This window comes from Taeniopygia guttata, chromosome 34 (assembly GCF_048771995.1).
Source record: "Taeniopygia guttata chromosome 34, bTaeGut7.mat, whole genome shotgun sequence".
NCBI classification, from domain to species: Eukaryota; Metazoa; Chordata; class Aves; order Passeriformes; family Estrildidae; genus Taeniopygia; species Taeniopygia guttata.
The window spans coordinates 2,119,172-2,142,201 of NC_133059.1; the positions used below are offsets into that span (position 1 = coordinate 2,119,172).

Here is a 23,030-nt window from a genome sequence, read left to right on the forward strand (position 1 = left end):
ACTGCTTCTGGCTTTCCTTGTTCAAATAACACTGACCAGCTGTGGTCAGCCTGGATGCGCCGAGAAAAGGTTTTCCACCAATTTGGTGCTGCCTAGCCCCCATAGGGGTTTCCCCTGGGAAGGAAAGCTGGGGTAAAAGCTGCTTTCTCAGACCTCTGTGGCCTGAGGCAATGTCACCTTGATGAAGGGCTCCTAGTGCCGGCTGCACAGTGCTGCTGGAGCCCCTTCTGGCCCCTCTGCTTTGGGATGGGTCCTCTCTGCAGGAGCTGCTCTCTGCTCCTTGCCTTCCTCCCTTGTACTGTGCTGCAGGATGCCCAGAAAGTCCCAACACCAGAGAAAAGCTACCTGGTGCCTGGGCTGATGCTGAATGTCTGTTAGCTTCCCTTTTCTTCTTTGCTGAGACAACTCCTTTAGTGCCAGGATGATTTCCCTCCCAGGGGTCAGCTTTCAGCAGACACCTTGGATCTTCACTCCCTTTTTTTGTGACCCGTTACTCGTTTTGACTTTTCCCCTGCAACATGTCCCTGGTGGGTTTTGTCCTGTTTGACAGCAGGACTTGCTCATCACATCATCTCATATCCCTGCCTCCCTCAGAGTTTCTGCTTTAGAGTGAAAAATGTCGTTGTCTGGGCAACTGGGAAGTTGCTTCAAACCACTCATGAAAACTAAAGACAGTGGAATAGATGATTAGGGATCTTTTGGGGGTTATGACGAGACTGCCCCTCACCCAGAAATTAAACCCAGCCTTAGGTAGCAAGCTACAAAGCTAAAGGCAGTGATTCCTTGGGGAGCAGGTCATTACAGGCCCTGAATGCCTGTCTGGGGATGGAGCATCCAGGTCGTGTTTGACTGTGGGGAGCACTCGCAGCTCAGCAGGGTGACAGGCAGGCACGGCTCGACTGTGTCCCTCGCGTGGCATTAGAAACACAAGCAGAGTTACCCTAGCACCTGCTTCAATTTAAAATGGGGAATGTGACCTGAGTCACCTGGGAGTGTTGGAAAATATCAACCAACCCCCCCCAACACTGTCAGGGAATCATTCCTGATAAATACCTGGTAGAGCTGCAGAGGTTCTGGCACTGGGCACTGGGGTTTGCTGGGCTGGCTCCTCACTGGCCGGGTCTGCCCCTCGGTGCCTCAAACCCCACCTTTCTGCTTGCCTTCTGTGTCTTTCCCTCTCCCACTTCTTGCATCCCCACAAGCTGTTAATCCCTGTCCTCTGTAGGTGCTCAATGCAAGCAGTTGCAGCTGCTGCACTGCTGCTGCCTGGGCGTCATCCCTGGGCTGCCTTTAGAACAGACCTGCTCCAGCCTGGATTGGGAAGGGCTGCATCAGACCATTTCTCAGTTCAGCACTCCAGCACCCACCCAGGGGCTGCATCCTGAGCAGGAGCTGCTCGTGCAGGTGTCCCTCCCTCCTCCCTCCCACTGCAGGTCCCTGTTCACATTTCTGTTGTTTTCCAGGTATAAGCTTAACCCACCTAAATTCAAACCCCAACCACCAAAGGAGCAGAGAACCTCCCGTTTGGATTGCTCAGCATACAGAAGGAGATTCAGGATTAGAAAGGAGGAGGTAGACAGTGCCCTGAAAGAAGCACGGGATTTTGCCCAATCTTTAGGAACAGAGGTAGATTGTTTTTGTACACACACTGCTTGTGTTGTCTCCCCAGCTTGCCACTGACAAGTCACGCTCGTGCTGACCTCCCTTTTTGCTGCCCTGCTGTCCTGTGCCCCTGTGGGTTGGGCAGCTGGGCCCGTGGCTGGGTATGGGGTGCGTGGGAGGGAGAAACAGGAGAGTTTTCCTTGGAGAAGCTCACTCAGATCCTTCAGACCTGTGCTGAGTGTGGGATTTTTGTGCCTGGTTTTCTTCACAATGTAAGATGGGACTTTTATCTGCATCATCATGGTAAGACCTCCAGCTTCCTTCCCAGAGCAAGCTGTGATGAGTCCTGATCTCCATGTACCCTTTTCCCAGCCCAGCCAGACTACCTGTTTCCAGGTGTCTGCTCTCACCCGAGAGCTGGTATTGCACTGGTGGCCCTGAAGTTATCTTACAAACTGAGATTTTGCAAAGTGGCTGTCTCTTCCTCCTGGCATAGAAAATGGCTTGTTTTTCAGGTGCCACCACAAACTCCTGGACCCCCTCACCTGCCACTGGAGCTGGCAGGAATCACGTCCTCCGTGGATGCACCTCACACTCCCCTCGAAGCGGAGGAGGTAAGAGGGAATCTGTCTCACTTGCCCATTGCCAGCGTGGCAAGCAGGGCTGTAGCTCCCAGTCCCACTGGTGGCCCCCAGCACTGCCCACAGAGGGGCCTCACGTCCCTCCAGGCCCATACAAAGTGCTGCTGAACCAACTGGGTGTTGGCGGGGCCGTGCAGGACATGCTGTAGGGCTGCCCAAGGACCCTGTGCAGCTCCTATGGAGGGCATTGCTCCCCCTGGACCTCGTCAGGTGGTCCATAGGAAATTTTTGCAGGAGCTTTTGCTGTAGCACCTGGAGAAAGCAGGCTACAAATCAGAGAGAGGGGGGGAAAGCCTCAGGAGTCAGATGAGCGGGGCTGGAGTCCTTCCCTGAGCTCCCTGAGCTCCAAGAGCTCTCACTCTGAGTCTCCTCCTTTTCTAAAAGCAGTAAGAAATGCTTTTTAAAGGCATGTTGTGCATCAGAGAGAATTTCTACTGCCAGAAGACATCCCAGTTCACTTTAATGTAGTGTATTAATTAGCGCATTGATCCGTGAGTATGGGAGAAGATTTTCCCCATGGTCCCTCCACTGGTCAGTGGCATGGATGCAGAATGAGGTTAGGGTGATTTTGGCTGTGTTTGGGAAATAGGCCCCTCCAGGTCCAGCTGCACTTTGCTCCAAGATGCTCTTCTGCACCCATTTCCATGCTCAACACCTCAATCTCTCCTGTCCTCCATCCAGGCTTTCAGTATCCTGCCGCTGTCAGGTGTGCTGCAGCCAGGAGAGAGCCAGCAGGTCTCCTTCACCTTCTCTGGCCACCGTGACATCCTCGGCAGCGTGAAGGCACTGTGCTGTGTGGAGGGAGGCCCCACCTACGAGGTGGAGCTGCTCAGCTCACGCCTCAGCTACTCCCTGAGCTGCTGGGAGATCAACTGTGGCCCTCAGGTACCACACACAGCCCCTGGCACGGCTCCTTGCCCTGGAACCACGGCCAGCGGGTTCCTGCCCACCTCAGCCCAGGGCTCCCTCCCCTCCCCAGCCCCTTTGTTGGCTCTGGGGCTTGGAAGTACAACCTTTGAGGGACACATCTGGCATCCAACCTGGTTTAAAATAGCCATCTCCAAAAATGTAGGGAGTGCCTCTTTTTCTGGGTACCTAAGACTGCCTCCTGGGGCAGGCAGGGTCCCAGTGGGGATGCCCTGGGGGTCATGTCCCTGAGGCATCCCTCTGCTGATCCACACCTAAAGCCTGACCTCCAAGGAGATGCTCGTCTAAAGCTCCTGCTTAATCCACAAATAATCAAGGGAAGAAGTTGCGCTTCCAGTCGCTAGAGTTGGAGAGACTGTCCTAGAATAATCCCCACTTTCCAGCTGAAAGCCCACGGATATTTCCAGCTGCTGGCCCTGTCTGTGTTGCCCTGTGTGACGCCCTTGTTGCACGTGTGTTGCTTGACAATAGTTGCATGCCTTTTCTCCTGCAATGCCTCAGTGCTGTCTCTGTTTCTCCTGGCTGTTGGTGACCCCTCAGAGTGCAGAGGGCCTCTGTCCCCCGGTTCATTTATTGCTGGCCCTCACAGGGTTGTTACCACACCTCTGTGTGCTGCCAGAGCTCCCTGGTCCTGCGCAGGTGCCCTGTGCCTGGGGGTTCCCCAGGTTCCCAAGTGCCCTTATCTCCTCCCTGGTCCCTGCTCCCACGATGTGTCTGCTTCCAAGCCCAGGAGAGAGGAAGGAGATTCCCAGCAGCAGGCCTGGGTCTGTAACTTCCTGCTCCTGTGCCTTCTCTCCAGATATTTAATGAAATTGGTCACAGCACGGTCACCCTGGAGAACACTGGCAGCACTGAGTTCACCTGGGTGCTGAAGCCTAACGCTTGTGACCAGCGTCTGCCTGGTGTGTTCCTGGTCAATCCCACCACTGTAAGTAGCACAAGTGACGGACCCCAGCCCTGTGCCAGGTGGCCCAGGAGAGCGGTGAAGGGAAAAAGGAGGGGGAGAAAGCGCGAAAAAAGTCAGAGAGGAAAACCCAAACCCGGCCATGAGAGAGAGAGAGAGAGCTGTAAGCAATTTCTGATAGGGGTAGAGAAGGTCAAACAAGGGCGCTCCTGATAGAGTCCCCACGGCCTTGGCTGGTGGGTGGCTCTGCTGTCAGAGGCAGAAACCAGCAGGAGGCATGAATGTGTTGGTCACTGTCCTGTCCTGCTGTCAGGGGAGTAGAGGAGAATTCTTTTTGGTAGATTTCTCGGACGAAAATAAGGCACAAATGCAGGAAGTACTGTATCTGAAAACTGTTTGTTGATAAACAGAGGGTATGGTCCCGACCAGAAGGGGATGGAAAAGAGAGCAGAGAGAGAAAATGAGAAACGGAGAAAGTAACAGAGGACAGGGACAGAGCATTACTGCTGGAACCCTGGGATGCTCCATTGGCATCCTGCTGGGCAGGTGGAGCAAGTGTGCTGCCAGCTGCACGGTGAAAAACACGTTCCCTCTCCTGTGAACTTGTGAAAAGTTTAATAAAGGACAATAGGAGACAAAGACCACAGAGCAAAGGTTATAACAGCCGGGTGCATCTTGGCACTCAGCCAGGAGCACACTGTCACCTTCGGGGATACCCCTTAAGTGCCTTTTCCATTACATCAGCCTGTTGCATATTCATAGACTCTTATGCATAGTAAACTTTTTCCCTAAACTAGTTTACATGTTCTAAGACTTGCTTAGCATGGCTCCTCCTTGGATCTGCCCTTTTTGGAGCGTGCCTATTCCTTGGCTGCGGTTTTAGTCCTTTTTTGTCATCATCTTCAGTTTTGGCCCCAGCCCAGGCTGCCTTCAGACGGTGAGTGCTGATGGTTGGCAGAGCTATACAGTGTCTTCTTCATATGTTCACTGGATGCCATCCCATGCCAGCAGGCACTTTAACCCAAGCACATTATATCAGCTATTTCACTCAGCTTAATTAACAACAGAAATAAAAACGATATCTTTATAACTAAGTTACTTTTACACGACACATATAAGATCAATATTCATGTTTTTCATGGAGACAGCAGAGCACCAGCTTGCCCTGGCGAGAGGGGAAGCGGCGACAGCAGGGTAGACAGACAGGGAAGAAATGGCTCTGTAGGGAGCCAGGCCCTCCAGGTGCTCCCAGCCCAACAAAGAAACCAAAAATGGCAGGGAAAAACTGGCAGTGCTTTTATATGCTAAGATTCCTCCTGTCATAGATACATATTATAACGTTGGCTTTTCGCAAATATTAATATCAAAGCAATGTGACTCCCCTGTGCAGGAAATGCTCTGAGTCTATGTTGTAGAAGGCTGAATAATTGCTTTATTTTATCATCTTATAATCTATTGTACTAGAACTATATCATACTAAAAAATACTGAAGAAAAACCTGTGACTGTCTGCAGATAGTCCAGCTTTGACCCAATTGGCCAATCAATCCAAACAGCCATCACCGGTGTCTAATTAACAAATCCCTCCTCAGTAAAGAATCTCCATAACACATTCCACATGTGCAAACAACAGGAGCAGCAAATAGAGAGAAGAATTGTTTTCTTTGAGCTTTCTCACTGCGTCTCACAACTTCCCAGGAAAAATCCTGGGAGAGAGAATCATGCCTCTCTCTGTTCAGAGAATGTGAATCCACATATAAAATGTGGATTTTATATGTGTGGTGTTAAAATAACTTTGTTATAAAGATACAGTTTGTATTTCTGCTGCTGGTTAAGCTTAGACATGGCAATGAAATAGCCATGCTTGTGTTAAAATGCCTGCTTGGATGGGATAACACCCAGTGAACACAGGATGAGGACACCTGTACAGATCTGCCAACCATCAGCACTCACTGTCTGCAGGCAGTGAGGACCAAGGCCCAAACTGGAAGCGATAAAGAGAAGGAGCCAAAACCCAGCTAAGAAACACACACGCCCTAAAAAGGCAGAACCAAGGAGGGGCCATGTAGAATGGTTCCTGGAATGTGTAAACTAGTTTATGGAAATACATAAGGACTATGAATATGCAACAGCCTGGTGTAATGGAAAAGGTATTTAAGGGGTGTCCCGAAGGTAACAGCGTGCTCCTGGCTCAGTGCCAAGATGCACCCGGCCCTAACAACCTTTGCTGTGGTCTTTGTCTCCTATTGCCCTTTATTAAACTTTTCACAAGTTCACAGGAGAGTGAACATGTTTTTCACACTCCCATAACTCAGCCCTTTCAGGAAGACTTGGTCAGGCGGGCAAAGTTTTCTTGGGCTTTGGGGTCTGCCCTCCTCCGAGGGGGAGGTCGCTGACAGCCCCCAGACACGGAGCCTGCCTGCATTGTCTGCCACCAACCTCCTTTACGCGTGGGATGAGTTAGGGCTCCCAGCACGTGGACAGCCCATATTGTAGTTTTTCACCCCATGTCAGAAAATGGATTTATAGCCTATGCTGAGGCATGACTAAAAATCTAATTGGTTCCTCACAGTCACTCTGGGGACCCTGACAGCTGAGATCTCAGGCTGTGCTGGCACTGGAGCGTTTCTGAGGGTCACCTTACCCAGGGCGTGATCACACAGGACATTGTCCTTGGCCCTGCCTCCCCGCTGCCAGCTAAGCACCACTTCCATGTCCCTTACTAGGCTTGCTGCTCCCTGCCTTCTCCAGCCCTGCTGCTGTGCATCAGCTTTGTGGGGCAGTGAGGGGGCCAGGGAGCGGGGCTGGAAGAGCAGGGAGAAAGATTAGCAGCATCCCACCACTGCCCAAGCCTCTCAGTCCTGCCTGGATGTCTTTGAGCCGAAGCAGCACTCCTGCCTTTGTCCCTCCTTGCCGTGGGAAGCAATTTGCTTTCCCATTTCTGCATGCCTGAATCCTCCAAGGGACGAGAGGAGCTGCTGGCCCTGCTGAGAGCAGGGGCTTCCCTTCCCCAGCGGCAGCAGAAGAAGTTGTTTTTGTTGAGGCAGGCTCTTGCTGGCAGAGGGCAAAGCCTGTTAGCATCAGGGCTGTGCTCGCATCAGGCTGTGCTGGGGCTGCAGCCTTGTGAGCCCCAGGGAGGACACACGGTGCCCTTTTGGGTACAGGGAAGGTAGAAGGTGTGAGAAACAAAGGCCACTCCTCAGTTAAAATTAAAAAAAAGTTATTAAGAGACAATCGGGGACAAAGTCAATAAAGCAGAAGTAACAGTGCTGGGTGCTTAGCTGCAGCCACAGGCACACCAGTCAACCCAGCAACACCCCTTATGTCCCCTGGGTATTGCATCAGCCTAATACATATTTACAAATGGTTAGATATATTCAAAAATTTTAACATAGTTCCTCCTCCGTACCACCTTTTTGGAGCATGTGCAGTTGTCCTAGTGGTGGTCATTTGTTACTTTTCAACATATTCAACAGGTTTCCATTGCTTCACTATTAAATGTTAAATTTAATATTATATATATGTTATAAATTAATATATTTATATGTGTACGTTATATACTTTTTATATATTATAAATTAATATATATTATAAGTGTAATATTATATTTATGTTATAATTTAACATTATATAAATGTTAAATGTTAATATTACAACAACTCTTCACCAACATTAGTATCACAACACAACATTTGCATTAAAAGAACTCTAAACTTTAGCAAAACTTCTTTTACAGAAGTCAACATTATCAACCACATTGTATTTAACACTTGTGAAAGCCAACACTGTAATATATTTATCACGAAGGTGGTGTGGTCCGATGGTTTATTCCAGATGAGAGTCTGTCTCCTCAGCCTGTCTGTCCCCTGATCCCCCATCAAACACTCTGATGCATTCCCTTCCTCTTCTCCTGTCCCTGCAGGGCTCCATTGCACCTGGCAAGAAGCAAGAGCTGGAATTCTCTTACATGCCGGGAATACCAGGAGCTTTCACCAGGATTTGCCAGCTTAAAGTGGATGACCTGGACCCAAAAACTATCCTCCTGAAAGGAGAAGCGTGCTGTCCCTTGATCAGCGTGAACCTGCCCTGGAACACCACAGGTGGGCACGGCCTGTCTGCCCCCAGGAAGGGCCGCTCTGGTTTTGTTCCCCACCGTAAGCCCATGGGCAGCTCATGCCAACCCCCACCGAGCCTGGAGGCCTGCAGCACTCCCAGGCCAACTCAAGCCCCCCTGGTTGCTTCATGAATCTTGAGCAGAGGATGCCATGTGGGCTTTGTCCCAGGAGCCATCCTGCAGATCTTGCCAGCACATCTGGCAGGGTCCTGAAGGATGGTGGCGAGAGTGAAGGGCTTGGGAAAGCTGTAGGAGAGGCTGGCAGGGCTTCTGGCAGGGTTGGATTTGTGTGACATTGCCGAGGATGAGATGCTCCTCGGTGGGGAGGGAGACAACGTGAGGATTCAGCGAGGAGCAGCAGCATTCACTTCCCATAGTGGGCTTGAGGGATTTCTTTCTGGAAGAAACCAGTGTTGGGAGGCAGGGACTTCCCAGCTGAAATGGGACTGGCACTTTGCTCACACTTCTCTTTGCGGACGTTTTCTTCCTTCAGAAAATGAAAAACATGAGAAGCTACTGAAAGAGACTGTAAAACCCCTGCAACAGTACAGTCAGAGGAATAAATCAAAAGTTGTTCAGAAGACTCAGAGCCTGAAGTCTCAGACTCTGAAAACTCAGACTCCAAAGACTCAGACCGCGGAGACTCGGGATGCGAAGCCTCAGGACCTGAAGCCCCGTTTGCTTGGCTCTGACATGGTAGTAAGAACAGCTGCAGCCCCGTTTGGCACATGCCACCTTCTCCGTGTCACCTGAGCCCCTTGCAGCCCACAGCAGCTCCCCAGTGCCCTGATGGCACCTGGGACCTCCCTGCCCACCTACAACCTTGTGTCACCTCAGCATTGCCCCTAGGGCTGCCACTCTGGTCATGGTCTCTTCTGGGGCTGCATCAACTTCCCGGCTACCCCAGGGAGAGGTCCTGAAGGCCATGCTCCAGGGATGGAGTTGATGGTGCTTTGAAGGAGATGCAGGTCATTGCTGGGGAGTTTGTTGGTCCCAACCCAAGCCCTGCCAGAGTTACAGACCTTAACAGCGGCTGCCTGATTGTGCCCTGGGGTTGTGCTGGTGGTGCTCATCTCCAAGAGGCACCAGCTTGGTCCTGGTTCCCTTTCACGACAGTTTTTGTCCAAGCTGCCTTGGTACTGGCTGGGAGCAGGCAAGTGTCTGGAGCTCTGGAAGGTTCCTGGCTGGTCTGTCTGCCTGGCCAGAGCAGCTTTGCTAAGAATCTGGGTAGGCAAAGATGCTGGAGTTACTTACCTGGAAATGAGGTCCTGGCTAAGAGAGCAGGGGGTGTCACAGACACTGAGCAGCCGGACAGGAGGACCCCACACCCCCTCCCAACAAGAGCAGGGTGGGATCCTTTCTCAGGTGCAAGCTGGGCCTTGGGAAGGAGCTTTGCTAACCAGGCACTTTTTCCCTTTCCCCAGCCAAACACTCAGCTGCAGATAAACACGATGAGGATGCTGATAAAGAAGGCTGCTCTGGAGCGGCAGAAAAGGCTCACATACCATCTCCCAAAGAGCAGGTTTCCTAACAAGCAGCTACGCCAGAGTCTTGTCAAGTGAGTAGGGACTCCCATCCCCATCCCCAGGTGCCCCATGGGGAACACCCAGCCATGTCCCCTTCTCCTGAGAGCTCCTTGGGCCTGCAGAGCTGGGAACAGCCTGGACTTCAGAAGGGGTCTGGTCCCGGTGGCTGTGACACGCCACACGTGAGCAGTGGGGTGTCCTCCCTTCCCCAGCACCACGCTGAGCTTTGGACTGCTCAGCTCCCCACAGGTGTGGGGTTCTGTCCCTAGAGCTGAGGGGACCCAGTGCAGACCTTCAAGCCCTTCCAGGCAGGATAAATTTTGTCCCTGCTGACTAGCTCTGAAAGAGACAGCTCCCAGCTGATGTCGTGGATCCAGCTAACAGAGCACACTAAACAAAAGGAGAAGGGAACCGCACATGTCAGCAAACCCTTTAAAACCCCAAATCAGATGGCTTGAATCCTGGTGGGGTGGCAGGGCTTGTCTAGGAAACTTGGTGGGTCCCTGTGACCATCATGATGCAGCACAAGCTGCAGAGGTTTCAATGCAGGAAGCAGATGCTCTGCAGAGCAGATCATGTGGTCTGGTTGCAGAGCAAAGAAGATTTCCTGTGCAGGCAAATCACATTCTAGGCCCCAAACAATTTCAGCCTCAGGCTGTACCCCAGGCTGGGCAGTTCCACTGAGACCAGTGGACTCACCTGTACTGGCTTTTCATGGCAGAGGAGCTGTGGGCAGTGTCCATTTTAAATAATTTTATTTGCAGGTACTGTTAGTAGCCGATACAACCTAGGACTTGTCAGGACTCCTCCTGACTTCCCTAACTCTTTGCCAGGTGGTCAGGCCACGGGTTTCATGGGCTTGAGCTGAGTTTTTACAGTGGTGAATAAAGAAATAGCCACTTTATTTATGGCTGTCCTCTTGGACATGCAACCAGGCTGTGGTTTAAGGACTGTCCTTAATCCTCCTTGCAGAGTTAAGCTGCCTGAGTATATCCTGGACATGGGCCCTGTCCTTAAGGGTTTCACTAAGAGAAGCACTCTGGAGATCACCAACGCAGGGCAGATCCCAGTGTCCTTCCAGGCTGATCTGTCTGCCCTGCAGGATACAGGTAAGCAGTGCTGGAGACACTTCCTGTGGCCTTGAAGGAGGTGTCTCAGATTAGCTTAAGCCACTGAACTTGGGGAGGTTTTGAGCTGTTTTCTTCTCAGTGCCCCTGCTGGGAGCTTTAGAGGCAGAATTCTCCTGGCCATCCATGCCCAGGGACCTCTCCTGGCCTGCCTGTGACTGCCCTAACGCTTCAGTGCAGAGGCCAGGTGGGCTCATCACCCTGGTCACCTCTCAGCATCCTCTGCCCTTGGCTCCCACAAGCATCGAGTTTCTTTGGGCACTCTGTGGGCTTGTTTTGGCAACCAGTGGGGTCTGCTGTGTATTGGAAATGCTTTGTTTGGAGTTCACACTGTCAGCGCACCTGTATTTATCCTCTATTGAAGAAACAGCCAGTGGGATCCTCTGGTGGATCAAAAGAGGCTTCCAAAAGAGGCCTCGAGGCAAGGCTGCACTTCCATCACAGTGCCTCACTGTGTCTGAGGGCTGTTCAGGTGCACTCCAAGTTTTTATCCAGGTCACAGAACAGCGTGGGGCTTTCCCCAGCCCTCTCAGCCAGAACACCTGTAAGGCTTTAATGTGCTTATGGCACATTTCGTGTTCCTCGGGTATCTCAGCTGCTTTGTGTTCATCTGTTCCAGGTTTCAGCGTGGACCTAGGCCTGATAAAGAGCCTGCCCCCCAGCCACAGCGTGGCGTTTGAAGTGCACTTTGAAAGTGCCCACCAGCCACCGCGTGACGTGGATGTGCTGCTGCCCATAGAGGTACCAGAGCTCTTGGGGCAGGCAGCAGGCTGGGCACAGCAGCAGATGTCACCTGCACCCTCTGCTGAATTCTCTGTCCTTGTCCAGGTGACAAATGGCCCCACGTCTCACATCCGCCTCTGTGCCACTGTGCTGGCACCCTCACTTGAACTCTCCAAGAACACGCTGCAGTTCTCTGACATCCTTGTTGGGCAGTGCCAGGTTGAGACCATCCGGCTCTACAACCGGTTCCAAGCCCCCTGCAAATGGTCCATCAAGCCTGTTCTGAAGGTAAAGCACAGGCAACGTTGAACACGTAACTTCTTGGCTGAGTTTCTTTGTGTCTCTTGCCCTTTCTGCTCCTGTGGCTGCCTGAGCATTTGTGTCTACAGCATGCTGGAGGAAGCTTCTGAGGGTCTGGATCAAGGCTGGTTTGCCTGAGCCTGTTCCATTAGCGGATGCTTTGCTTTTCTGCCATCTTCACCCATTCCTCCTCCTCTGAGGACAGTAGTTCCCTGTCTGCCTGCCCTGTCTACAGGTTTTCCCTCCAGCTCTAGCTATGGGGGCCGCTCTTGGTTTGGCTGTGGGTGCTCTTAGCACTGCATCAGTGTCTCAGAGCACTCAGGAAGTGAGGCTCTGTCCTCGCAGACCAAGGAGACCTCACACGGTTGGTTTCTGTGCCCAGAAGGATCAGCACCAATACGTGACACCAGCCCTACGCCAGAAGCAGCGGGCGCCAGAGGATGAGCCCTGTCCCTTTGAAGTGATGCCCTCCCAAGGAACCCTTGATCCACAACGGTGGCAGAACTTACAAATCTGGTTTACACCCAAGGAGGAGGTGAGACTGGCAGGTGTCAGCCCGGGAGGCCTGTCAGGGCTATCTGGAAATGAGGGCCTGGTGCAGAGAGTGTGGTATGAGCTCTGCCTTCACAGGGAGCTTTCTGCAAAGCCCATACTTGTGGCAGCACAAGGAGAAATGTGCTGCCACACATACTCAGCGTGGCTCAGTTCACCCCAGAGAGCCCTCCCGTGAGATGTGCTTTGAAATGCCCACAGGGAGCTTGCACAGAGAGCACCAGGGCTGCCTCTCAGCACATGGGGGGATGTGCCCAACTCCCCTCAGCCTGCCCCTTGCCTGGCTGTATTTGCACCTGCGACACTCGGCGTCACAGACACTCGCAGGGGATAATCCTGGAATGGCCAGTCTGGGCTCATCCTGCTGCAGGACTGACAGACAAATCAGCCACCAGACACCTTCCTGGGCACGGCAGGACAGTCACCTGTGCTGCCAGCAGTCCCTGGGGCTCTGGCCTGCCTGCACATTGCCGTGCAGCTGGGGATTCAACTTAAAGGATGGAGCATTCCCAAAAGTAGTTTGCCTGTGGCCGCTGGGTCTCGGAAACTGGCAGTGTGTACCAGCATGGACACAAGTGCTTCTGTGCTCACCAACATTCCCAGGGATCTTTTAATTGCTGGAGAGATGTAACCATCTTGTGTCTGGCTTGGACCGGAGCCAAACACTAAGCAGGGAAGATGACCCTTATTTCTGGCCAGCGAGAGCTGATTTGCCCCTCTCCTGGAGTTGGTATTTGCCTGATGCAGCAGTGCCAGGACAGTGCCTGGACACTGTAACCCCAAGGGCCCTTCCCATGAGCATTGCACTCCTGCATGACCAGATGAAAATGCCTGACAGTCTTTGTACATCCATCTGATACCCAAATACCCAGTTTCAGTGCACACCAAGATTCATGCCAGTTACTAGACCCAGGACACAGGTGCTGTAGTCCCTAGCAGAAGTAAATACCTGGTTTCTGTTCACCTTGGAGGAACTGATAACACCCTGACCTTGGGGCAAGCGATGTTGTATTTGGGGTCCTGTCACCCGGGACTTCATGGATGAGTTTTCTGCACTTTTCTCTTTTCAGAGGTCTTACAAGAATGAACTGAAGCTTAACATGTGTGGGAGCAGCAATCACTTAAAGCTGCACCTCTCAGGACGAGGTCTGGAGCCACGGCTGGAGTTCAGCCCCCCAGCACTAAATATGGGATGGGTGCTGGTGGACAGCGATGGGGTGGAGGCCACCGCGGTGGTGAAGAACCCATGCAGCTTCCCCATTGAGTTTTACTCCTTGGATTTTGAGGAGGTGAAGGTGAGAAGGCAGGTCTGGTCCCCATGTACGTGCTGCCCAAGCTTCTCAGCACTCCAGCATTGCCGGGCTTGTGCCAGGAGATGGAGGCAATCCCCAGGGCAAGGCCAGCTCTGCTGACATGCTGTGGGAGGAATTAAATAGTTTGTGTTGTTGGGAGGAAGGGAGGAGACAGAAATCGGGTTTGTTGAGTATGTGAGATAAAAGGCAAGAAAAGGAATCTTGCTATGGTTTCTCTTCCCTACACACACAGATCCTGCGGATGGCACTGGGCTCTGAGAACCAAAAGAGCTTTTTAATGCCTCCACGCGCCGTGGGTGGGACGCTGCTCCCAAAGGTGCTGGAGGACTATGAAGCACAGAAGAGGCTGAAAGCTGAACAGGCAGAGCTCAAGACCATGGCAAAGGCCAAGGTCAGGGCTGAGGCTGAGGCTGAGGACAAGGGCAAGGCAGCACCAGGTCAGAAAAACAGTGAGGGTTTGGCTTTGTCTGTTTTGACTGTGGTCCCAGCTGGGAGTCCATTCCGTACACCCTGAACTCTCACCTTGCTCTCCAGGGCAAGCCCATGCTTTTAGCAACTGCCTGTTCTCCAGCTTGGTGGAGAAAGTCTTGGGTGAAGGGCTGTGGTATCCCAACCCTGAGTGTAGCCAAAGCAAGCCTCTATCTGCCTGCCAGACTGGGGGAATAATCAGGATATTCCCTTGTGTCCCTTAGCCATAAAGACTAGGATTGGATGAGTTCTTCAGCCAGGTCTAATATCACTGGCTCTTTTATATTTGCACCTTCCTAGCAACAAAAGAAGAAGCTCATGTTGCTTTCACCAAGTCTCCTTTCCCAGGGTCTGAGGAGATGTGGAGGAGGATGAGGATCACAGGTGGGCAGGAGGCTGACTTTTCCCCCTGGTTTTGCACTGCAGGATATCACAGGGTTGTCACGAGCTATTCTGAGCCCATGGTGAAAGCGACTGGCAATCCTGTCTCTCGGGCTGACCTGTGCCAGCTGTGCATTGCTCAGAAGACCAAAAAGCCCCAGGAGAAGGTGGAGAAGAAGCCTGAACAAAACCGTGAAGGCCCAAGGAGTCGTCAGTCCTTTCAGCTGGAGGCGCAAAGTGAAGTTGCAGAAGGGGCAGTCAGAGACTGCCGTGACGGGGCGCTGTGCCTGGACATGCAGGTCACAGATCCGAGGGCCACGATGGGGGAGATCCCGAGGGAGGACCAGGTAAAACCCTGCAAGGCTCAGATCTTGAGCTTGCTGTGGTCGTGGGCCCTGGAGCATTGTGTCCCCACAGGTGATAATGGCACAGAGCCTTGTCCAGGCCCCTGATGATGTTCCGCAATGACATCTGTGTGGATGAGGAGGTTATCACCATCCCTCAGATGGGCAGGAAGTGGCAGTGCTCTGTGTACAAGTGTCCTGTCTGTTCAGAGTTTCCCAGCCTGGAAATCGTTATGAACAGGACAGGGCAGCTCATGGTCATTGTTTTCATCAGCTGAGGCACTCCGGAGAGGGTTGTCGCTGTTGAGGCAGGACGAGAATGAGAGAACTCCAGAAGGCTGGAGTTAGAGGATGTGAACTCTAACAGCACAACTCAACTGATTCATTTCAAATACATCACTCTTTTTATGGAGAGCATCGTACAGACTAATTTCAGTGGTCTTAAAGTAAAAAATCTCACACCATTGGTGTGCAGTGAATGATGCACAGTGGCAGAACATATCCATAAACAATGTGAACAACAAGAGAGACAGAGGATTATTTACATTCCTTTGCAACTCTTTCCCAGGCTCTAGCCTGGCAGAAACCTCTCTTTTTCTCTCTGACTAAACTGAGAATGCCCATAGAGGTTTCTCTCCTGGTCCTGCTTGGAGCTGTTGCCTCTGCTCTGGAGCCCGCTCACCCCAGCGGGCACAACAAAGCACTTCTATTCATATAAATCAAAAACCCCACTGCCTAAAGCTCAGTGCCTTTAAAGGAGTTGTGAGGATCAAGGTGACACAAGTAGAAGCAGGATTTCCTCTTCTGTTTTAGATGCTGGAACATCTGGGGCTGCATCCCGACGGGCCTCCCCTTCCCCCTGCTGCTGTGCTCTCCATAGTGGAGTACCCAGAGGAGCGGCTGGGCCCTGCAGGGCGTGTGGAGCCCTTCACCCTCCTGGCACCGCAAGAGGTAAAAAATCACCTAAACCATCAACCTCCTTTGAGGAAAGGGTCCTGAGTGAGAAGGGTTGTCCTAGGTGGGTTTTTTGTTTTGTTTGTTTTGGGTTTTTTTTGGTTTTTTTGGTTGGGTTTTTGGTGTTGTTTTTTTTTTCTTGAGGTTGGGATTGAAGGTATTTGAGATGGTATTTTATGTTTGTATTTAGGTGTTTATTATTTTTAGGTATTATTAGTTTTGATTAGCAAAACAGTTTCATGGCTGTGAGTTTTGTAGTTTTTTATTGGTAAGGTATAAAATGTTTAACTATTTTTTGTTATGAGGATTTTTTAAATTAAATTATTTAACTAAGAAATGATACTTAGGTTATTATATTTTAACTTAATAACTGATTTTTCAAAGCCTGTAATGTGGACTTTTTTTCTAAGTACATTACTTAACTTTATGAAGAAGAAGGAAAAAGAAGGTGAAGAATTTGCTTTTGCTTTAAAGCTTTTATCTTGCTTCATATTTATTTCTATATTCTAAAACCTTAAACCCTAAGTTTTTTACTTTGTGACATTACACACTTCTAACTAACTACACACTCATAATTTCAGTGTTATTAATTAATTCTGGAAGTCTTCTCTACAGCCTCAGGTCAAATGCAGTGCTCTTTTGTAAGTCTGTGCCTTCTAGCACAGAAAGTTTAAAATTCTCGGTATCTAGGATTCCAACAGTCCTAGGCAAAAGAAACACCAATAAGGAAGACCAAGTCCATGGGCAGGTGGACTTATTTATTTATTCTCTCTTCTGCTGGTGAAGAAAGCCCCATTTTGCTCTCCAGGATGGGGATGCCTCAGGGCTCACCTCTCTCTCCCTTTTCTCTCTCCCCTTAGGCCGAGGTCCCAGATATGAGGGGCGGTTCTGCCGAGGGCCAACCAAAGATGGGTGAAGCGGCCAGCAGAGACAGCTCTGCAAGGGAGAGCCAGGTGTCCACACAGAGAACAGAAAGTCCCCAGGATTCCCCCACAACAAGCAGCAAAAGCACGATGGAAAGTGCCTCAATGCCCACAGAATTCCTCAGGTGAGCCACGCAGGAGGAGGTGATGCCTCTGCTTCTTGGTCCTCTTGCCAAACCAGGTCCATCGACCCCAGCTCCACAGTGACCCTGTGCCAGTGCCTCCACGGGATGGCGAGTGCACCCTCCTCGTTTTGTTTGCTTCTCAGCAACGTCTGAAGCCTCCTCTTTAATTGCCAGGCTGAAACGGTACCGGTGGGTAGTGCCTGCCCACGGTGAGGTGGAACAGAAGGTTCACTTCTCCACCAAAAGGCCAGGGAAGTTTGAGCAGACGCTGAGGTTTGAGCTCGTGCAGACAAAGCGCCCGTACGAGCTGCCCTGCCGTGGCACCGGCCTGTACCCCAGCATCAGCCAGGACCCGCGGTAAGGCTGGCCCCTGGCAGCCCCCACACCACTGCTGCCCCTGAACCACAGCCAGGGCTGACCCCTGGGGCTTCTGCCTGGGCAGATCGTGCTGCCTGAGGTCACCCAGCACCTCCTCCTGTGCTGGAGCTGGCAAGGCAGATGGTGCCTCAGCCTCCAGGAGGGGTTTTGGCGTTCTGACGACATTTCCTACTCGGAGCATCTCATAGCTCTTCCTTCCCTGCCTTCTCTGCCCAGGGTGGTGTTTCCACAGTGGAGGAAAACCATGAAGGAAGATGAAATAATCTTCAAGGAGCATGTTGAAAGCACAGAGCGATTCCACTTTGGGCCGCTGATGTGTGGGAAATCAAGAGAGTGGTACGTGCTCCCTGCTGGGCCCTGTACTTTTGTGACACGCCTGGGGAGACAGGCTGTCCTGGTGGCACAGCCCAGGGCAGTCCCCGGCAGAGTCCTGGGAGACACATGGGTTTGAGGGACCACAGATGTGTGAACGTGAGCAGAAAAGAGGCAAATGAGCCTTGGAGGAGCTGCTCTGCCTGCCCAGTGGGTGCCTTGGTGGCCCCGTTGCTGCTGCCGGTCCAAAGGTGACTCGGGGGCAACTTCTGTCCCCCTCCACATTTCAGCTTCACCCTTTAGGAAATGAACTTTATGGTGGTTTGTGAAGTGCTTTGAGCTCTGCAGGTAGCCTGATTGAGCAATTATTCTGTAGATGGTTTTGTAAACCTTTCATTAACCTGTAATCATTAATAAGGTTTTATTATTGACCTGCCAATGGGTGTTGGGGGTAACGTACAGCAGGAATTACATTTCCCTGTAATGACATTGCATCCTCACTGCTGGGTAAAGTCTGCCTAAACACTTTGTCATTTAAGCTATTGTGTATTTCTACTTTTACTGTCACTTCTTTTTAATGACATTTAGTATTAAGTTCTGGCTTCCATGGGAGCTCTGGAGGGCAGGGGCTATTTTGACAACCCAAGTAAATGAAATAAAAATACTTTAAAAAACAGACAATCTTTAGCCAGACTGGTAGATGGTCTGGGATTTCTGTTTGCCTCTTTAACCCTTTTAATCCAAAGTAATGTCCACACCTGAGAGAAGGATCATTTGTTATCTTTTTGCATTGCTCTTGGGAATTGATGCTTTATGCTGCTTTCTCAGACTTTGCGCTAACCCATAAAATCCAAAGCAGTTTCATGACTTTTATGAAAGAAATTAGCTAAACTATTTTTTCAAAAGCCTTTCCTTATACCCTGCAGGGAAGGCCCCCCAAGAAAGAAGGGGAAAGAACCCATGTGCCTGGTGTAGTGTTATTTTTCTAGGCACCTTTGAATTTACATTGTATTAAAAACTCTTGCAGTGGCCTGAGCATCATCAGGCTTCTGGGCTGGGGAAGGCATCAGAGTAAGGCAAGGACGAGCACACGGCCATGCCCCTGACTGGGATCCATTTCTCACTTTTGTTTGTTAGAGCAGGGTCTTGCAGCATCACTTCCTCGGGTGCACACGGTGCTCTCCTTGTGTGTGGCAAAGGCAGCAGTCTGCTCTGCAGCCTTTTCCCCTTTTGTGGACAGGTACAAGGCCCAGAACTGTCCTGGCAACGCAGAGAATATAACCATCCTCAACAGCTGCCCCATGGATGTAGAGGTCCAGTTCTCCTTTGAGAATGCTGGGGAAGCAGAGACGTTCCTTTTGGACCCTCCCAGCATGGCGCTGAAACCAAAGCAGAAGCAGGTAGGAGAGGGGCAGGCAGAGCAGGGACGCAGAAGTGCCCAGGGGCTGCTCCTCCTGCTCTCACACAGAGCTCTTTCTGTTTCTTCCTGTGGGGCCGTGTCCAGGAGCTGACCATTTGGGCATACCCCACTTCCCCTGGCTTCCTGCAAGACAAACTCATCTGCAGCGTTGGGAAGAACCCGGAGCCAGTGGTCTTCAGCCTGTGCTGCCTTGGGGTGCGCATGAAGCTGGAGCTCAGCCCCCTGGGGCTGTCTTTTAACAAGCAGTTTCTGCACAGGTCAGTCATCCCACAAGCACTCCAAGTCTTGTGACAAAGAGAAAACGTTTGACTCTGGTTTCCAGGGCATGGATGGAGCTGCTCCAAGTTGCATTCAGTGGCCAGGCTGGTGTGGCCATCCAGCAGCTGATGCCAAGTGCCTTCCTGTCTCTGCAGCACTGACAGCAGGACCTTGGCTCTGAGAAACGACACCCTGCTGCCCGTGGCCTGGCAGCTCAGTGGGCTGGATGACCTTGCTGAGAACTTCTCCTTGTCACAAGATAACGGCGCCATTGATCCCCGCTCAGAGTTTGAAGTGACAGCGCATTTCAGGGCCGGGCAGATGGGCAGCATTGAGAAGACTCTCCAGCTAGAGGTGAGAGGGGCTGTGTGCTGCTGGGGGCAGGGGCAGGAAGAGCTGCACCTGACAGACACAAGGGTGCTGTGACCCCAACTTCTGCCTCTACACAGCGTTTGCCAGAACGTGCAGTGCATCCACGTCCCCCCAGATAACCAGACACTGCACCCTGAGCCTGTACCACAACCTTGTCCCTGTGGGTGCTTGGAGGTTGTTGTTTGCTTGTACAGACTGCAGCGTGGGCTCTACATTGGACTTTGTCTGAAGCTCTTCCACAGTGCAACAACTCTCCCCCTGGGATTTTGTTCCCCATGGTTTAGGTGTGCATTTCAGAGAAGGTGCTAAGCAATTGGAGAGGGTTGTCAATGCCACCTGCTCTAAGACACCTCACACTTCTTGTGGTTGTTCTTACATCTCTGTGCCTCTCCAAGAGAGCATTCCCTGCTGAAGAGTGCAGAGTTGGGCTGATAGGGTTTTTTACTGTGGCAGAATCCCACTGGGGCAGCCCATGAGATGAACAGGTTAGCAAAGTTCGGGCGTCCTCCAACGCTTATGAAGCCAGGGAGACCACAGGGGAAGCAGCCAGCAGAGACAAGGACTTACAAGCTGTCTACCAAAAGAACAATCTGAGCAGTGTTTGTTCCTTGCTGCCTCAGGTTTCAGATCCAGAAAACATCCTGGGGATTGTTCAGGCCGAAAACATCAAAATCTCCGCAGAGGTCTATAACATTTCTCTGAGCTTTGACATGCCTGAAGGTCAGTGGATGCCTCCTAAACAAAGCAGTGCAGGTGCACTGCATTACCTTTGGGTGACCAAAGCACTGGGATGGGATGGGATGGGATGGGATGGGATGGGATGGGATGGGATGGGATGGGATGGGATGGGATGGGATGGGATGGGATGGGATGGGATGGGATGGGATGGGATGGGATGGGATGGGATGGGATGGGATGGGATGGGATGGGATGGGATGGGATGGGATGGGATGGGATGGGATGGGATGGGATGGGATGGGACGGGACAGCATGCAAGGATGGCGTGGATGCATAAAGCATATACCCTGCAAGCTGTGTGGAATAAAGCATCGTCAGGGCACTGACAGCCTTAAGTCTCTTTCCTCTGACCTTTGAAGTGTGCAGCTTCATGAGCAGATTGGATCTGGGGGCTCTGAAACAGCAGTGACGTGAACAGGCAGTTGGCAATCCCCACAGGCTCAGCACAGCATATGAAGTAATTGGATTTGTGCTTGGAAGTGGGGAAATGGGAGCTGAGCTCCTTAGCTACTAAGCCTGTAGATATTTTGAGTGAGAAGAGAAAGGGCAGACAAGTAGCTGGAAAACACCTTCAAGAATGGAAACTTACTGGAAAGGGTTTTGTGCCAAGACCTCCATGTAGCTTGTGACCTGGTGTATTCTGCAGCAGCTCACAAATACCGTGTTTGACCTCGCTCTGTGGGTTTTCCGCAGGTCCAGGTGGAAGTTTGGAATTTGGAACCATTAATGTCCTCGATAATGCGAAGCACGTCCTGAGTCTACAGAACAAAGGGGCATACAACATTGAGTACAGGTAAGCCCAGCTGCCTGGTAGTGAGCATTTCCTCAGATTCCCAGGCCTGAATTCTCCCTCTGTCAATGGCTAGAACCTGTTTCCATGCTGGCTACCTCATGGTAAGTACAAACCCTGGGCTCTCTAATATCAGTTATTTCACCAGAGAATCCAGCCACAACCCAACAGTTCTTCAGAGCTCAGCTGGAGCCCAAAGGAGAGCCCCAAAATTTCAGCCACTGAAATGCTGAGATTCATTGCCTTTCTTTGATGGTCACCTCCTTTCTCTTTCTGAGACTCTGTAAAGAAATGAATGAAAACTTTCAGTGTTGAGCTTTCTTGCAGTAACCTCATGATTGTCTGCACTCTCTGTCAAGATCCAGGATTCCCTGAGCAGAGCTTTTCCTTTTTTCTGGTCCTATGCAAAGTCCAGGCTGTGCTGGTGGCACCAATACTTTTAGCTGCAGAGATCTCCATCCCTTCCCTTTCTCCCCAGTTTCACGCTGGGCGGTGCAGGTCCCAGGATGCGAGACGTGGCCTCCCACTTCACTGTTGAGCCTAAGTCGGGCATGCTGACTGCCTCCCAGCCTGGCGTGGATGTTGAGATGCTCTTCCACCCCACAAGAGAAATTCTCCTCAAGGACAAACCCATCCTGTACTGTCAGGTGAGCTGCCTGGGCCAGGCTGCGTTATCACATGGTGTTTTGGGAGCGTAAACAGGATAGGTGCCCGTGAGTTTGTGGGCCCCAAGTTGGTCAACTCCCTGAGGGCTCCCCTGGCAGGGGAGACCCTCCTGGAACAGTTCTATGTCAGGAATGAGAGACACATTGGACTTCTTTGGTCTTCAGGTTCTTGTTTTATTGTTATCTTACCAAAACTTCAGCACACTGTCTGTGCCCAGACCTTGCATGCGTGAAAACAGCACAAAAATGGCCAACAACCTCGTGCTGCAAGGTTTTTTTAAGTCTAATCAAAAACTAAACTACCCAATTAAGAAGTTACGTTTTTTCCCTTTCTAACCCAATAACTGACCCCTAACGACCCGCAATGCAGATTTTTCTACCTAATTACAAGATACCACCTAAACCCAAGAAGAAAGAGGAAGAAGAAGAAAGAAGAAAGGAACTCAAGACAACACCCTATATCCTTCATCTTGAACCCATCTATAACATACTAAAAATGGTAAAACCTAAATTTCTCCCCTATGTGACATACTAAAGTACTCTCTACAATCTGTTTCACAGTTTTTTGGTCTCTAGTTTACCTTGAGGCTTTGGAAGTTTTCTCCATGAATGAGGGTCAAAGTCAGTGTTTTCCTGGGAGTCAGAGCACTCCAGAGCAGACAGGGGGATATTCCCTGGGTTCCCACAGGTGTCTAATGGAAGGAGGGCTTTGACTGGAGAATCCTCTCTCCTACACATACAAACAGTCTTTCAAAACCATTTGGGAGGCTTCCTAAGTGGAGCTGAGAATTCCTAAGTGGACTCTGGAGGAGGTGCCTAAAATGGGAGGGGTAAACTGGAGGCCTGGGGTGGAGGCTGGGGGCTGGGGTGGAGGCTGGCCTCTTTGCTTTGGTCACCTCCCTTCCTGTGCACGCAGGTGAGAGATGCCAGCTCCGGTGAAGGAAGCGAGCTTGTCGGCAACATCCCGTTGAGGGTGTCGGCAAAAGCCGAGTACAGCAAGTGCAGCGTTGAGCCTGCCTCACCCATCAACTTCGGAGCCATGGTCAAGGGCTCCAGGAAGACCCTGACGGTCGTGCTGGACAACAAAGGCACACTCAACTTCAAATTCTGCATCCGCCAAGCACCCGAGGAGGAATCAGCCTTGGAAAGCAAAAGGTAGGAGAAGCCCTGCACC

The 23,030-nt window shown here is 51.3% G+C and overlaps 2 protein-coding genes across 2 annotated transcripts in view; both read left to right on the top strand.

Annotated features, from left to right (window-relative positions):
- Positions 1-23,030, top strand: part of LOC121468955 (uncharacterized) — a 2,238,800-nt gene that overhangs the window by 1,645,381 nt on the left and 570,389 nt on the right. Inside the window, 1 exon segment of the mRNA XM_072920965.1 lies at positions 40-69. Within this exon segment, the coding sequence (XP_072777066.1) occupies positions 40-69 (30 nt within the window).
- On the top strand, positions 519-23,015 carry LOC140681310 (hydrocephalus-inducing protein homolog). The gene is made up of 26 exons (XM_072920873.1): positions 519-527; positions 2,118-2,216; positions 2,925-3,128; positions 3,970-4,098; positions 7,996-8,173; positions 8,681-8,883; positions 9,612-9,745; positions 10,686-10,822; positions 11,460-11,581; positions 11,669-11,851; positions 12,246-12,398; positions 13,486-13,710; positions 13,961-14,165; positions 14,623-14,924; positions 15,735-15,872; positions 16,736-16,923; positions 17,098-17,280; positions 17,518-17,637; positions 18,854-19,013; positions 19,118-19,290; positions 19,447-19,645; positions 20,284-20,383; positions 21,095-21,194; positions 21,670-21,838; positions 22,227-22,355; positions 22,773-23,015. Exons 1-26 carry the CDS (start codon positions 519-521, stop codon positions 23,013-23,015), a joined length of 4,185 nt encoding a protein of 1,394 aa, XP_072776974.1.

Coding starts and splice junctions, on each gene's coding strand:
- LOC140681310 (XM_072920873.1), top strand. Junction 21,839..22,226: donor AACCCATCCTGTACTGTCAG/GTGAGCTGCCTG, acceptor CCCGCAATGCAG/ATTTTTCTACCTAATTACAA. Junction 22,356..22,772: donor TCTATAACATACTAAAAATG/GTAAAACCTAAA, acceptor CTGTGCACGCAG/GTGAGAGATGCCAGCTCCGG.